This window comes from Macadamia integrifolia, chromosome 9 (assembly GCF_013358625.1).
Source record: "Macadamia integrifolia cultivar HAES 741 chromosome 9, SCU_Mint_v3, whole genome shotgun sequence".
Classification (NCBI taxonomy): domain Eukaryota; kingdom Viridiplantae; phylum Streptophyta; class Magnoliopsida; order Proteales; family Proteaceae; genus Macadamia; species Macadamia integrifolia.
The window spans coordinates 40,194,222-40,211,393 of NC_056565.1; the positions used below are offsets into that span (position 1 = coordinate 40,194,222).

Below are 17,172 nucleotides of genomic sequence, written 5' to 3' on the forward strand. Positions count from 1 at the left end.
AGATTCTTATTCACCAACCCTATCAGAAACATGCAACATTATCCCAATAGATCATGGATTAACAGTAATTTTTCCTGCATTGAGATCTGGCGGTAGAAAGGAAGAGCTATCGCCAGATCTGAACTTTGAATGAAACTTCCCAGACCAGCAGGTTCTCAAACTGAAGTTCAGTGGAAATGCTCAAGTATGTTGATTAACCCTCCCAAATTTGGTATTGAAAGATCAACACATGGGAGAGATTGACTAGTTCTATTGTGTACACAGTCCAGCATTGGGAAGAACAGAAAAAAAATTACAAAGAACAAAGAGAACAGAAAGAGAAGAAATAAATGAAGTAGGAAGGAGAAGATAAGGACTTACTAGAGAGAAGTGGAGAGGAGAGGAGAGGAGAGGAGAAGGAATAAGGGAGATGAGAGACACGGAACACGATTGCCAGTAGGCCCATGCTACATAGCAAACTCAAACCGGTTCTTCAATTCATTCCAACCTACCCAATGTGTTAGATTTTACATGCATATATATAGAAAATAAAACTCACTCTAAAAGAGATACTACTCTTAAACTAGGAAACCAACTCAAACAAGGGAAGCTGGAACAACTCATACGTTACTACCTCTCCAATATAAAATAAACCACAATTCCAAAAATAACCTAGGAAACATATAAATCCCTACTACCTTTATTATACCAAAATCCTGGTTGGGTATGGTTTAGGTTTCCAGAGTTAGTCATGCCAGTCCAGCCATGATAATGCTACCGCATTTTTCCCTCTTTTTTAAATCTTCTAGGCTCATTGTATTATTCTTCGTATTGTTTCGATGTTGATTGAATTTCATATTGCATTAAAACTGCAATCCATTATGTCTAGGCATCATGTCTCCTTCCTTTAGAATGCATGATTCAAGTTCTTTGTGGAATGTTTCTTTAACAATGGCTGAATTGCATCACTTATTCTATGTATTTTCCTGTAATATGGTTGTGCACAAGAAAACAATAAAAGTTCCAATCTCTCTAGTTTTTGCACGTTTCCCTATATTGTTTATCTTTCACAAGGGTTTTCTAGAGCAAAAAAGGATATCATACTGTGTCATTGCCTTGGTAATTGGAGTTCAATGCAGCATATTATTCTTATTTGGTCCAATCCTGTGATTTTCAGGTATTCCTCAATGGGTTGATGACAAAGAGGCAGTAGTCTTACGTCTTGGTATTGTATGTTCAAGATCTTGGTCTACCTGGTCAATTGTCTAAGATGCATCTGGAATGGGTTAATGTTGGTTCTCATGTTATCATCAGTATCTTCTTTCAAAATGCTTAAGAGTCCTGATTAGGAGGAAATAATTTGTGGCATCTAAAGATTCTAAGCAACCTATGGATATTTTTCCCCATGACCATCATAAGTTATCTAATAATAATCCTAGTTATGCTTGATTGCTAGTCATAACTTTTTCCATCAAATTCAAAAGTTTTTCCTCAAATATGTTGGTGATGATATTTTTAAGTTTTCCTTACTGGAGTATTTGATTGCTTTGTAACTATTGGGTACAAATCTTCCACTTAAAGCAGATATAAGTTAGTTATCTCTCTCTCTCTCTCTCTCTCTCATCATTTAGATATATAAATTATAAACAATATAAAATTCTCTAATGGGATGTATAACACCCATGAACATATATGTCCATTTAAGTTTTCTTTTTAAACTTGTATTTGAGGATTTAAGTATCGGTATCGGTTATCATATCGGAGGGCTAATTTTAAGAAACACATCGTATCGGAGAGAAGTAAGATCGCTGAAAAAAGGCATGGATGTGCTTATGATACATATAAAATACAATTTTGAAGCATAAAACACCTATTATGCAATATGTAAATATATATTAGTTTGATGCAAGGATTTGATCCAGATTGAAAGATCCAAAAGAGCGAGGGTCAATGCCTAAGATAACCCTAGGAGAGGTGGTGGGGAAAGACATGCGTAGCCTAGGCTTTCTACTACGTATGATTTTGGATGGAGCTGATTGGAGGGCATGGATCCATGTAGCCAACCCCATTTAGTTCGGATATGGCTTTGTTGTTGATACAAGGATTTGAGTCGTTTCTTACCTCATCTAGTGATGCAGAAAAAGAAAGAAGGGATTTTCAACTCTTATCTCTCGTTCTCTAAAATCTGTTTTCATCTCTGATTTGAGTACTGTAAATCCCCAAAATTTGTTGAAACAATGAAGATTAAGGTCGTTTCTTAGATAGTTTCCCACAACTTAGAATGAAGAGCAAACAAGTTTCTAAGGCCTTCGGTTGCATTTGGTTTCATATCTCACACACGGTTTTTGTTATATAGATTTACTGGAGGCATATCGAATGTATCTTACCTGTATCAAATCCATATCGTACTTTATCAGACCATCAGTCCCGTATTGGACTGTATTGACCTGTATTGGTTGATACAATTTTTTTTTTTTTTAAAAGTATTGTGTCGATACCCACCGATACCAATACATGTTGGTTGATACGATACAGTACACTCCGATACTTAAAACCCTGCTTGTATGGATTCTTTAAGAAGTTTATCAGCAGTTTATTAGAAAATATTAAGTTTTATATTTGTTTGCGGTGGCTTCTTTGGATTTCTATTTACTTCCATGGGTTCTCTTTGAGGCTCTTATGTTGCGTTTCCACTTCATTTTATTTATATATTTTGTTGATGCAGCTCAAACCTGAAGTACTTAGCTGGTCACCACGAATCATTGTCTTCCATAATTTTTTGAGTATGGAGGTATCAACTATGGATGTGTTCTTGTTTATTTGTTGATACTATTTCTTTGTTTTGGATGGACTCATCATCTCTTCTAATGCTTGGATGGAATGTCAACATTCTTAATTAGTAGGATTTCTTGGTAGATACATTTTCTGTTTTGTATATATTTTTCATGTGTGGGTTATTATTTGCTTACATTGTTTATATAACTCAGGCTGGAAAAGTTATCAGTACTTTTTTTGCCACTCCATCTATTTGAACCAACAATATCTTTATAGAGTTTTGACATAGAGTTCATACCAGTTTACTGGCATACTAAATTAATATTGTATAATTTTAATAATATTATTATTAATCATCATCATCTATATTATCAGGTAGTTATGGATGATTGGAGGTTGTCATGCCATTTGCTACTTCTGAGTCTATAATACTGGTTCCTGTTTAAGATATGTTGCTCTATTTTTTTTGTATTTTTGTATTTTTTTGATCCCATAGATATTATTGAATACCCAGTATGTATACTCTATAGTTGTTTTTGTGAAAGAAACTTGCTGTCTAGACTCTAGTATGTAGCAGCACATGGTTGTTTACTTGTTTCTGTAATAGTCCCCGCGTAATAAAATCATTTGCTCGACTTGTGCAACCATTGAGATTATAGTAATGTCCTTCTAAAGAGGAGACTGAAGTAAGAAAATGAGTACTTTCTGATGTTTGCAGGAATGTGATTATCTCAGAGCAGTTGCCCATCCTCGCCTTCAGATTTCAACTGTAGTGGACACAAAAACCGGGAAGGCATGTGTGCTAGTTCATGTTGCTTATTTCTGATAAAGTAACATTAGTTATTACTAGATTTCTTTTATATCCTTCGTTCTCTGATAAAGTAAGTTTATTTCCTTACTAACAATCAATATCATTGTCAACATTTAATTTGAATTCATCCATATTGCCCTGTCGCTCTTTTTTGATGGGCCAACTTCTTTGGGAAATATAACTTATTATGGGAACTAGCCTTTTATCATCAAGTTCGGTCTTCATTCGTTTTGTTTCACCAGTAATTATGTTCATTTTCATCTCCAGGGAATTAAAAGTGATGTTAGAACAAGTTCTGGTATGTTCTTGAGTCCGGAAGAGAGAAAATATCCAATTATACAGGTCAGTTTTAGTTTCAGCTTATGCATTTTTCATTGACTGGGATAGTAATTTATTTCACTCCAAGAAAGGGGCTTCTAATCATACAAATGTGTAGTTGATGTGAAGACATTAGGCTAAAACATCCCCATTCTCGAAATTATGCATTACAATTTCTTTTTTATCATGAATATTTACTAGTTATAGATATTGATTAAAAACCTTGATCTTGACAAACCTTAACCCACTAGTTCCTGCAACAATACCTCGTAAAGGATGGTTTTTTCCTTTTCCATTTTCCCTTGTAATGAGCAAAAATGCAACTTGGTTTCATCATTTTGTATGGAAGTGTTAACTAGTTATTGCCTCTGTTTTATGATTCTTGGGTAACGAAGATTGCAGTTGCCCCTATTTTGAATGTGTTGAAGGTTGACGCTAATCCTGATAAGGGATTAGCTAACCTGAGGACCCGATAGGGGCCTTTTGGTCCTATCGGGTTCTTATTTTGCTTCTAGGGTTTTATCCTTATGGAGGGGCAGTCTTGTAACTTTGTTTTATTGTTTTTAGGCTATTAATATAACAACATAACCTGCGATCAGTCTCATACTGGACTGATCGCGGGCTGCTCTGTTTTCTGGACAGCTTTCGGTCTCTTTCTTCTCTTTTCTGGTTTCTGGTTTTTGGTTTTGGTTACAAGGTTTACATATTGCAACATGGTATCAGAGCAGGTCTAAATCACATCGATTGGCTAAGTACAGATCATCGTTGCTGATTTCGACCTAGCAGTATTGTTTTTCTGGTGTGCAGCCACCTCCTTGCTGCATCTATTACCTGGTTTGACCTAGTTATCATGACATAAGTAAAACTAGGTTTCTTTTTTATTACTACTTGCTTAGTATGTGTACTGGTTGAGGTCGAGACGTCTCCCTCCCTCTGATTAGTATGTGTACTGGTGAGATGGATCACGTCCATATGGAACTTGCTGGTATTGCTTCCTCGACTGCTGATACAACTCAGGTCTTTGCCCTTATTGGACAAAAAGAGAAACATCTCAGGTTTCTTGAAGCTCAGCTACACAGTCTACAACAAGCTCCACCTCAGGTAGCAACATCCAGTCGGCAGCAACCTTTACCTTTGGCAGTTCCTACAATGTCCTCTCAGGATCCATTCGCCATATATGCTCCCCCGGTTTCTCCACAAGTTGCTTCTCCTAGATCCTTCCCACTTGAAGAACTAAAGGCCCTACAACGACAGCAACGGAATCTGAAGTCCAGGCCACAGCAGAAAACCCCCTTAGCTAAACCTTCTCCTCCACCTTTTCAACCATACCCTATGACTGTAACCTATTCTGCACCAGCACCACCTATTCCTACCTACCCGTCACCTTCACCTTCACCTTCACCACCTCGAACTAAGCCTAAATATCCTCCCATAGGTGCCATAACTCCTTCTGGTGACGAAGTCCTAACAGATCTTCTCACTACCCTAGCTCTTCATGATCCCACACCTATTCCCTCTTTTATGAACATAGGCCCAGATCCACCACCTGTTCCTTATCCTGCACCTCCAAATGTTGAAGAGATGGATGGTGATCAGGATGATCCCATGGTCCATAACCCCGATCCACAGCCACAACCTCCTAACCCAACATATGCTCCATTTTCAAACCAAGATCCCAAGCAGTTCTTTACCCTGGATGATGTCCCTGTCTCAAAGTGGGCCTCAAAGTTTGCTGATTTTCATACGTGGCTTAATGCTGAACTTCTCCAAGAAGGTGCTACCTTTGTCAGTGTTCTGACTAAGTTTGTTGCACGACTCCAAGGAAAACTCAGGGAATGGTATTTGGCTCTTGGTGGATATAGACAGTTACAACTTGTTCAACTTCCTGAAGGCCAGTTCATCACAGTTTTATATCAAGAATTTCTTGGTCCTGTCTCCAATGATATCACAAAAGCTCGTGAAGAGTTTTTACAATTAAAGTGTTGTTCTCTTGCTCGTCCAGATCTTGACAAACACTACTCACGGATGACAGACAGATTTCATAAAATTGGCGGCCTTGATGATGAGAACCTTAAGTAGATCTTTTTGAATTCCCTTCCAGAACCTCTTGGTACTGACTCTCCAGTTTCTTCGCAATCAGAACATTACTCTGGCATCCTGCAGCATCGGCTCTCTCTACAGTTTTGCCCTTACAGCTCTTGACAAGCTTATGTCAAGAAAATCTGGAAAGATTTACAATCCAAGTCTGATAAGGTCTCTTCTGCGTGTGATTCTTCCTGGATGAAGATTAAGTGTAAAGGTTCTGATCCCTCCTGTGATTGTCCTACAAAGAAGCCTTTCCATCATAAGAAGTTTTTTCACTCTTCTCGGAAGCACAAGAAACAGTTTCCCCTTAAGCCTTCTCGGTTTAAACGGTTTAAACCGCATTGGAAATTCCTCCGGAAGAAACAGTTTCGTGGAAAGAACAAGAATTCTTCTTGCTTCATCTGTGGAAAAGATGGACATTTTGCTAAGAATTGTACTAATAATCGCAAGAAAGAAAAGGTGCTTCATATGCTTGCTTCCCTCCATCATGATGATCTACAAGATGCTGACCTTGAATCCCTGTACTCCCTGGATGAAGAACCTACTGACCTCTCCTTGTTTGCCATTGACTATCCTGATGATATCAAGACTCCAACTTACCCCACAGACTCAGACCTAGAGTCTTCCCTCTCCGAGTCCGAGGATTCTGATCCCCTCTACCAAGTTATTCCTTTCCTCTCCCCCAGTCATACAAATCCTCTTCCCTGTCAGTCGATCACCCTACCTCATGCTGCCGTAACCTTAATTCCTGAACCTTATGCTAAACCAGTTCGTCTCATAGCCTTCCTTGATACAGGTGCTGCAACAACCATCTTGTCCCCAAAAGTTCTCCCAAATTCTTTTTGGAAACCTCAGGAACCTCCTCTCCCCTTTTTAGCCGCTAATGGTGAAACGTTCTACATCACCCTTGTCACCAAACAACCCATTAAAATCCAACTTCTTCCAACCCTTTCATTCACCCATGTTATGTTAGGATCTCACTGTCCTGGAAAAGACCTCATCATAGGTTTTGATGTCCTAAGTCACCTCCCTCTTAAATGGACTCCCCATGGTCTTGTGTATAAACAACATCTTCTCCCTTGGTCCCCTTTTTCGGCTGCTACCCCTGTTACTGCAGTGTGTATTGCTAACTGTTGATATTGAAGTGCTGCTGTCCCGCTGTTTTATCTTCCTATACTACTACCTTCTCTAGCAGATTTGGTTGGTCTTCTATCAGGGCTAGTTCAACCCTAACTGCTGCCCCTATCGGATCATTTTTTTTTGGTGTTTGTGGTGTCCGATTGCTTACTGCTGCTGGTTTTTCAGATTTGATTTGTGGGTGATTATTTTTTGAGTCTCATGGCTGAGATCAAAACCCCTACCCCTCCTACTACTACTACCTCCTCTACCTCGGACAATGTGAATGTCCAGATTACATCCATCAAGCTTAAGGGCAGCTCGAACTATCTTCTTTGGGCTTAGTCAGTCAAGGTTTATCTGATGGCAAAGGATAAGCTTGGTTACACCACCTCTGATCCTCCCAATGAATTTGACTCTGGTTATACTCAGTGGCAGAAAGAGAGTGCTTTAATCCTCATATGGTTATGGAATAGTATGGAACCAGATGTCGCTGCTAATGTTATGTTTCATTCTATTGCAAAGGGAGTGTGGAATGACTTGAAGGAGACCTACTCTCAAGAAAAGAACATGACTCATATCTATGGTATCTATGAAAAATTGTTTCAGTTTCTCCAATCAGACGAGCCACTTGCAGAATATTACAGTACTTTCAGGGGTATGTTTAAAGAACTCAATGTCTTCCGACCCTTGACCACTGAGATTGATAAATTGAAGGCTCAACGTAACGAATTCTTCGTCTCCAAATTCTTGGCTGGTCTGAACAAGAACCTAAAGGCAGTGAATGGTCATTTCCTTGCAGGGGATACTATGCTTACTCTAAATGATACCTACTCACGACTACAGCAAATTACCTCTTCCACAAAACCTGATCAGTCTTCCAAAGACAATTCTGCCTTCCATGCCAACCGTGGACGTGGTCACGGTCGTGGATCGGCTGGTCGAGGATTTGGTGGATAGCCCTCTGACCGTATAGCTCGCCGGTGTACTTTTTATGGAAAGCCCAACCATACTGTGGAGACTTGTTGAGCAAAGTATGGCAAACCAGAGTGAGCAACACAGTTAGCTAATCATGCAATGTTTGATGATGGTACGGACACAATGGCTACAGTTGACACTAAACCAACACCTTCTTCAGGAGATTCAGCTACCGGTTTGCGCGATGACATCAGCCAATTGCTCCTGCGCTTGCACACTCTAGAGGCATCTGCTAATACATCCCCTGGTGCGTCCACATCCGTTGCTACCCTAGCCCACACAGGTACCTCAACCCTTCTTACTACATCTACCCCCTGGATCATTGATTCAGGTGCTTCTGCCCATATGACCAGTAAGTCATCACTCTTTAAGGACTTTTCTACTAGTTCCAGTTCTAACTGTGATTCTTGCTAATGGTGCTTCAACACTGGTTCTAGGTCACGGTTCTATCTCACTTACCCCATCCATAAACTTATCCTCTGTCTTACATGTTCCTCAATTTCCATTAAGTCTTCTCTCTATGAGTCAATTAACTAGTTCGTTAAATTGCTCAGTAACATTCTTTCCTTCTTACTGTGTCTTTCAGGATCTTCACATGAGGAAGACGCTTGGTGGAGGGCGTGAAAAGAATGGATTATATTACCTCAACAGCGGCTGTCCTACCTCTTCTACTGCTGCTACGACTGTTGGGGACATCACTCCTTTCCAATGGCATTGTCGTTTAGGTCATTCGTCACTTTTTAGGTTACAACTTTTATTTCCTAGTTTTAAGTCTACTCCTAGGTTAGAGTGTGAGGCTTGTGAGTTGGGGAAACATCACCGTGTGTCATTCCCATCTCGCTTTGTGTCTCTTTGTCCGTCTTTATTTTCTTTAGTCCACTCTTATGAATGGGGTCCTTGCAGAGTCAGTAATAGATTTGGGTTTCGGTATTTTGTGACTTTTGTGGATGATCATTCCTGCCTTACATGGCTTTACATGTTAAAGGACAGGTCTGAATTTTTACATGTATAAAATTTCATAATGAAATAAAAACTCAGTTTGGCATTTCTATTAAAATCTTTCGTTCTGATAATGCTTTAGAATATGCTCAAACTGATATTTCTGATTTTTGTGATACTCATGGGATGATCCACCAAACTAGTTGTGCCTATACTCCACAAAAAAATGGAGTCGCAGAGCACAAAAATCGGCACCTTCTTGAGGTTGCCCGAGCCATGATGTTGCATATGCATGTTCCTAAGCATTTTTGGTGTGATGGTGTCTTAATTGCATGTCATTTGATTAACCGCATGCAATCTTCTGTTTTGTCCGACAAATCTCCTTTCTCTGTTATGTTCCTTAATTTACCGAGTTTTCCTGTTCCTCCTCGGGTTTTTGGGTGTGTGTGCTTTGTTCACAATTTGCACATGCAAGTTGTTAAGTTGTCTCTTAGGTCTACTAAGTGTTTTTTTTTTTTTTTGGGCTATTCTCGTACTTAGAAAGGGTATAAGTGTTATGACCCTACTACACATAGGAACTTTGTCAGTGCCGATGTGACCTTCTTTGAGGGTACTTCATTCTACCCTTCTCCCGTGCCCTCGTCTAGTGTAGAGTGGTCTTCTCCATCTCCTCCACCCATACCCTCCCTTATACCCTTCCCTGATGCTTCTGGTGCCAGTAACTCCCCTCCCCTATAGGTTTATTAGCGTCGGAAGAAGATTGGACAGCCTAGTGGCGAGATAATTACTTCAGATGCTTCACTCCTTCCACTGCCGGCTTCCTCGGGTGAAGCTCCTCTTCCTCCTCCGTCTGATGACTTATTGATTGTGCACAGGAAAGGTACTCGTTCTTGCACTCAGAAATCTATGGTTGTGTACCCTATTGATAAATTTGTATCTTTATCTCATCTTCCCTCTCCTATCCATGGTCTTGCCTTATCTCTTTCCACTAACCCTATTTCCCGTACCCATACTGAGGCCCTCCGTATCCCTGGATGGAAGGCTGATATGGATGTAGAAATGGATGCTCTTTTGAGTTGTGGTACCTGGAGTCTGGTAGATTTACCTCTTGGTAAGGATCTGGTCAAGTGTCGCTGGGTGTACACTGTTAAGTATCATTCTGATGGCTCTGTTAAGCAGTTGAAGTTCCGTCTAGTTGCTAAGGGGTATACTCAGACTTATGGTGTTGATTACTTTGAGACCTCCCTGGTTGCTAGTCTGAATTCTGTTCTTCTTATTTCACTTGCTGTCAACTTTGATTGGCCCTTATTTCAGTTGGATATCAAGAATGCCTTCTTGTATGGTGATCTACAGGAAGAGGTGTATATGGAGCAACCTCCGGGGTATGTTGCTCAGGGGGAGAGTATAGGTTGTGTGTGTCGCTTACACAAGGCTATATATGGGCTGTAACAGTCTCCTCGGGCATGGTTTGACAAGTTCAGTGCTACAATAGTTACTTGTGGTTTTTCTCAGTATTATTCTGATCATTATGTGTTTGTTCGTCGCAGAGGCGATAAGCTGGTTGTCTTGGTTGTATATGTTGATGACATTATTTTGAGTGGTAATGATGAGGTGGGAATTTCTGAAGTTAAATATCATCTCCAGCACAATTTTTAGACAAAGGATCTAGGCCAACTTCATTATTTCCTTGGGATTGAGGTAATCCACTGCAAGAAAGGGATCAGTCTGTCTCAAAGGAAGTATATGGTGGATCTTCTATCTGATACTGGGATGCTTGCATCCAGACCTATTGATATTCCTATGGATCCTCACCAAAAGATTGGTGTGGATGATGGTGAACCCCTCCAGGATGTGCATCAGTACAAGAGCTTGATTGGCAAGTTGATTTACCTGACTGTGACTCGTCCTGACATTTCTTATGCTGTTGGAGTTCTTAGTTAGTTTATGCAGTCTCCTCAGAAAGCCCATTGGGATGCTACTGTTCGTGTTCTTCGTTACCTAAAAGATGCCCCTGGAAAAGGGTTGATTTATCGACTAGTTGGCTATTCTAATGCTGATTGGGCTGGCTCTGCTAGTGATCGGAGATCTACTACTGGATATTGTACCTTTGTTGGAGGTAATCTTATTACGTGGCGCAGCAAGAAGCAAACTACTATTGCCCGGTCCATTGCAGAGGCGGAGTACAGAGCTATGGCTTATACCATTGCTGAGTTGATGTGGCTGCGGTCGTTACTTTTGGAGTTAGGATTTCCAATGACCAAGCCTATGAAAATGTATTATGACAACCAAGCTGCCATTTATATTGCTAGTAATCCAGTCTTCCATGAGAGGACCAAACACATAGAAGTGGACCGCCATTTTGTTCGTGATGCTGTTCTGAAAAGGCTGCTTGAGACTCCATTTGTTCTTTCCTCGGATCAGTTAGCTGACATGTTCACTAAGTCTTTGTTTACCCCTATTTTTCGCAATGGTTATACCGAGCTGAGCATGGGTGATGTGTATGCTCCAGCTTGAGGGGGGAGTGTTGAAGGTTGACGCTAATCCCGATAGGGGATTAGCGCTAACCTGAGGACCCGATAGGGGCCTTTTGGTCCTATTGGGTTCTTATTTTGCTTCTAGGGTTTTATCCTTATGGAGGGGCAGTCTCGTAACTTTATTTTATTGTTTTTAGGCTATTAATATAACAACATAACCTGCGATCAGTCTCATACTGGACTGATCGCAGGCTGCTCTGTTTTCTGGGCAGCTTTCCGTCTCTCTTTCTTCTCTTTTTCTTCTCTTTTCTGGTTTCTGGTTTTGGCTACAAGGTTTTTATATTGCAACAAGATGCATGGGTACTGGAGATTGCAGTCAGCGTATCATCTAACTCTCGTCTGCATGAGTGTACTGCCAGTCTAAAGAATCAATTACAGTTTCCCATAATCTCATTTCAATAAGTTTTATAAGAATTTAATTTTCAAGGTCTAAACATGGTGCATGAGGAAAATTTTCACTGAGTCCTCCCTACTCGAGTTCATTTTATCCAATGTAGAAATAGTTTCTCATGATTCCTTGTTTTCACATGCTTAACTGCCTCTGTGGATTTGCTTTGCTGCTGAAATTTTTTTCTTTCTTTGTCCCTACACTATACCTTTCCGTCTGGGAAAATAAAATATGATAGTGGTTTATTTTCCATCATCTGATTTTGTGATGCGTGGGGATGTGTGCATGTGCGTGCCGTGTGCTTACCATGAGCGGTATTTTCCTGACCAAACTTTGCAACTACACGGTCGAAAGTCCCAAGTGCATCCCTAAAGGTCTTCATCAATGTCCATTTCAAACATTGACAAGTCAATGTCAGTCTGCTAATGGGAGTAATCAAATTGATTATAAATACTGGAGAAACTACTACTTCACTTCATTATTGCAGGCTGACTGTACATTTGGGTCAGCTCCAACTTGGCCACCACATCTTGCATTGCATCTATCAAATCTTGATTCATCCCAAGTTCTATGCTTATCTGGTATTTGGGATTAAGATGGTATGTTGGAAATAAAATGAAGCACTTGTCAATGCTTATGAAGTTGTAAATGGAAAGTAATTTGACTTGGGTAGTGTAAAACTAGAATGGAAAAACTCACTAGCCTTATGTAGTGGATGCATAATTTGCTTCTCTTAGTGATCTTGGACTATCTGGATGTAGCTCCTACCACCATGTGGTCCATCATCTCCACTGCATGTTTGTAAGCAGTGTGCCCCTTTTACTCCTTCCCTGGCCTTCCCAATAGTGTCTTGCATGTCTGATAGTAGGGTCCTCAGTAGCATGTGCTGTGATAATATGGTAAAAGAACCACTTTGACATGACATCCCCCACCTTACCCTTCCAGTCAGGTCACATATGAGTCAGCTTTCTCTGTCTACTGGTTTGACCCTAAAAGCTGTAGGTTCCTGCTCAAGTATGTTGACATTTGACAGCAACATCATCCGTCATCTACTAGGGGTTGGGTTGGGGTTCTCCTCACAATTTATGACCTTCGAAAGGGCAACTTTGTCTACTTGTGTTTCTTCCTATCTATTGCAGAAAAACCTCTAGGACCAGCCTCTGGCGCAGATGCTTTAGAGGAGCCAGCTCCTCCTCTGAACTCTCTGGCTCTATTTTTCTCCTGCATATATGTAATACAACTCGTTGCCTTGGCCTGCCATAGCTGTCTTGCTTCTGCCTCTCCGCATCAGTAGGCGCATAGTCCTGATGACGATCAAAACCAAAGTCTTTGTCCCCTACTCTTGCCTTTGTGTCTCTCTCCAGAACTGCCTTGTCAAACTCTTCCCTTGCCCTCCGTTTATCTAGATTCCTCTTTATTCCTCCCTTCATTAGAGTAGTCATGGCCTTCTACACCTCAAGAGGGATCTTGTGACATTTTGTCACATCTTTGTATCTACCTGCCAAATGCCACTTCGGTCTAGTGGCCCCACCTCCCATGATTTTCTTCCCACAATAATTTCTTTGTGACATCTTATCATTTCCAATGGGTATATGCCTCCATGCTATGTCACCCCCATGTCTTTACTGAGTAGCCATGAGGTACTCTTCTTATATTGTTGCAGCAAAAAGTGGCACATTATTATCATTTTTTACATTAGTTAAAAATCCTGTGACAACAATAGAGCCATTTCCTAATTTCTACTTGATTCTTATATTTTTCTTAATTAAAAAACTTATTTTAAAGGGAAAATTTCTATCGCTCCCCTGAACTTACGCCCTATTTACTCAAGACTCCCTTGTGAGAAGTTTTACCTCTGATTCCCCCCCAGAAAAGTGAACTCTTTCCTCTCCTTCCCTGCTATTTTAAAATGGCCAAATTACCCCTTGTTTTGACCTCTTAACCAGTTCCTCTCCTTCTCTCTCTTCCTGATTTCGTTTCTTTATTCAATAATAATATTTTTAATTCCTTCCTCTCTTTCTTCTTCTTTGTCTTGTTTCTCCTTGGAACGCGGTTCCGGACCAGAATCATTCCCCTCCTCTTCTGACTACGCCCCCACCTCACCCCTGCTGCAACCCTGTGACCACCTCCACTTACACTAAAAATTCTGCTCCCGCCCCATTAACAAGTTCCCTCTCCTTCTCTCTCTTGCTGATTTAGTTTCTTTATTCAATAATAATATTTTTTTTATTTTTTATTCCTTCCTCACTTTCTTCTTCATCTTGTTTCTCCGTAGAACGCAGTTACGGACCAGAATCATCCCCTCTTCTGACTACGCCCCCACCTCGCCCCTGCTGCAACCCTGTGACCAAGGTTCGTAATCTCATTTCGTTTTGGTATTTCGGTGGGTTCATGACCACTGAAATACCAAAATTTTGGTGAGATTTTGGCCGAAACTGTGTATTTTTTTTTTTTTTTCATTTCGGTTGGCTGTTTCGGTGGTCAAACAGTGGTATTTTGACTTGAAACTTGGGGGATAACCTATTTTAAGGTTAATAAACATGCTATGAACATAAAATTGCAAAAATATTAGAATATGATATTGTTTTAGAATTGTACCTTTGTTTCGCAGCAACCGTCGAACTATTCTGAAAATTGTACCTACTTCATTGCTAGAACAAGATGTAATATAATAGTAAAACAAATAAATAATGCATTTAAGCCATGATCAAACATACATCAACATTGCTAATATTTAGAGTATTAGAGTAGTATACTATGCGGCTCCTTAATCCACAAGTCCCAACTAAAGTCAAACACTTAGCATGTAACTTATATAACAACAGTAATCATAATGACTATGTAGTATCTACTGTCTACTGGAAAGAACTATGACGGCCTGGCTGGATTCCACGCTTAGTACAAAATAATCGACGTGCATTTTCCTCCGACTGCGTCACAAATGCATGCCATGTCATAGTATGAGAGATAATCGAACGTAGTCCTCCACAGCTGCCAAAAGACTGAGTCATCTATATACTGAAGGTAACCTATCCGAGGGTACGTATCACCACCATAGTATGAAGAAGAAGAACCCGCCATTGAGTTACTGTCAACTGATGGATCCGGCAATGTGTACGGGTTGGTTGGGTATGAGAATAAAGTGTCCACAAAGCCACTACCATATGACTGGGTCTAGGGGCCATAGTCAGTACTACTACTAGGAATGCATGAACCGGATGTATGCCCCATCCCAGTGAATTGACCATAAGGTCCATTATACTGCTACCAGGTGTTCCCTCCAGTAAATAATGGGACATGCCATTGCTCACTCCCTCTACTCTCACTGTCCGGATGACTATCCCCTGCACTCAAACTCATTCTGCCAATAGAATAAGATAGACTATCAATGTCCATACAATCTCGTTGCCCTTCACCAAATTGGCGACGAGGCCCTCTACTGTAACTTGAACTCCTCCCTCCACCTGATGGACGTGCACTATGATTAGAATCTTGTGTGGCATACTCAAACTGACTCTCCCTAGTGAATCGCACCGGCTCTGCTCTGGTTGTGGATCGTCCTGCACATATTGCTCTCGAACTCCTTTAAATCTATCACCACCACCTCCCCCATCACCATCATCACCATCAACGTCGCCACCATCATCACCGTCACCACCATCATCACCTCCTCCATCTCCATCACCATCATCATCACCATCGCCATCGCCATCGCCATCGCCATCGCCATCGCAATCGCCATCGCCATCGCCATCGCCATCGCCATCGCCATCGCCATCGCCATCGCCATCATGTGTGTATGTGACTGTGTTTGAGTCTGGGTGTGGGTATGACCACCCGATGAAATGGACCAATCATCTTCGTCATCATCATCATCATCATCCCTACCAGGTGCAGGCTCAAATAGTCGAGGGGTCTGTGAATGTATCCTTCCATCTGTAGCCATATAATCATCAACATTAACCGCCATCTCTCGCACTAGATATAGGTCCAGCCTACCTCCCGACTGATCCATCAACGGCTCACCTCTATCCCTCACCCAATCCGCTAGGGGATCCTCATAATTTGAGTTGATCTGGAAAATATCAGCCAGTTCGATCTGGCCCCTATCATTATCCTGACCCATGCGTATGTGCTGCATCCTTAGCCTCATATTATAATGCACATACGCCAAGTCATTCAGACGTGAACCCAATCGATTCCGCTTCTTCGAATGGATGAGTGAAAATGTGCTCCAATTTCTCTCACAACCAGATGCAGAACATGTTTGGGAGAGTACTTTGATGGCAATCTTCCTTAATTCCAGAGAGGAACCCTCATACAACACCCACCATTCAGTTGCATTATAAGTTACAAGTGTAAAAGATGATTTATGTTCCAAAACACTTAACACTTGTATAAGTAACATACTAAAATTTGGACCAACATATCAGGATCAATATTCGTACGACCCGTATATGCGGCGGGAGCCTCGAAGCTGCCTAATGCATCCCTGAATTCTTTCGTCTATAACAAATTTACAAATAGGACCCTAGTTAACAACTATTGTACTGAAATTTAGATTCCTATAGTATAATAGTAATAGTAGTACAAAACTAACCTCAGTATTGGCTTTGGCTTGTAGATCGGGGTTTGATTGTAACTTGGCAACCTCCTGCTTCACTGCTTCTAGAAGGTCTGGATCTAATGCAAGTCTCTTGCTGTACTGATACCTAGGGTTTAAATAGTATGTTGAAATGTGACAAAACATATTATTGTCAATGTGAACATTAATGCGTTTTTTATATCACATAAAAGAATGTCTTCAGCTTTGCTTACCAGCCTTATGCAGCGGATGCGAAAGCTGTCACTCCCAACGGTCTTCTATTATTTTCAAAAATTTCCTACTTCCACGTGGGTTGGCAGCATAGACATTTTCCTTCATCATTGCAATAGCAACTAGAGGCTTGGCAAGGTGGGTTTGAAAGCAGAATCCACCAACTTCAACATGCCAACAATTGGTGCCAAGATTTTAACCACTTTACCCAATTGCATCCAAAACTCCTCTGATGAAATGGTTGCCTGTGCCTCCCTACCACCAGCTGATCCTACTTCCCTCCAACCAAACCACTCATTAGATGCAAACATGGATCGAAGACCAACTTTCTTGGATTCAAAACTCTTGAGTGCAATATAGTTGGTAGCAAATCTTGTGAGACCGGGCCTGACCAAGTCACCCCCGCACTTCTCCCTCAATCGGTTCAATGAAA

The 17,172-nt window shown here is 40.8% G+C and overlaps 1 protein-coding gene across 1 annotated transcript in view; it reads left to right on the forward strand.

The window, feature by feature from the left end:
• Positions 1–17,172, forward strand: part of LOC122088338 (prolyl 4-hydroxylase 1) — an 87,895-nt gene that overhangs the window by 43,925 nt on the left and 26,798 nt on the right. Inside the window, exons 3-6 of the mRNA XM_042657572.1 lie at positions 1,157–1,209; positions 2,705–2,770; positions 3,473–3,547; positions 3,833–3,907. Of these exons, the coding sequence (XP_042513506.1) occupies positions 1,157–1,209; positions 2,705–2,770; positions 3,473–3,547; positions 3,833–3,907 (269 nt within the window). The remainder of the gene's footprint in view (positions 1–1,156; positions 1,210–2,704; positions 2,771–3,472; positions 3,548–3,832; positions 3,908–17,172) is intronic.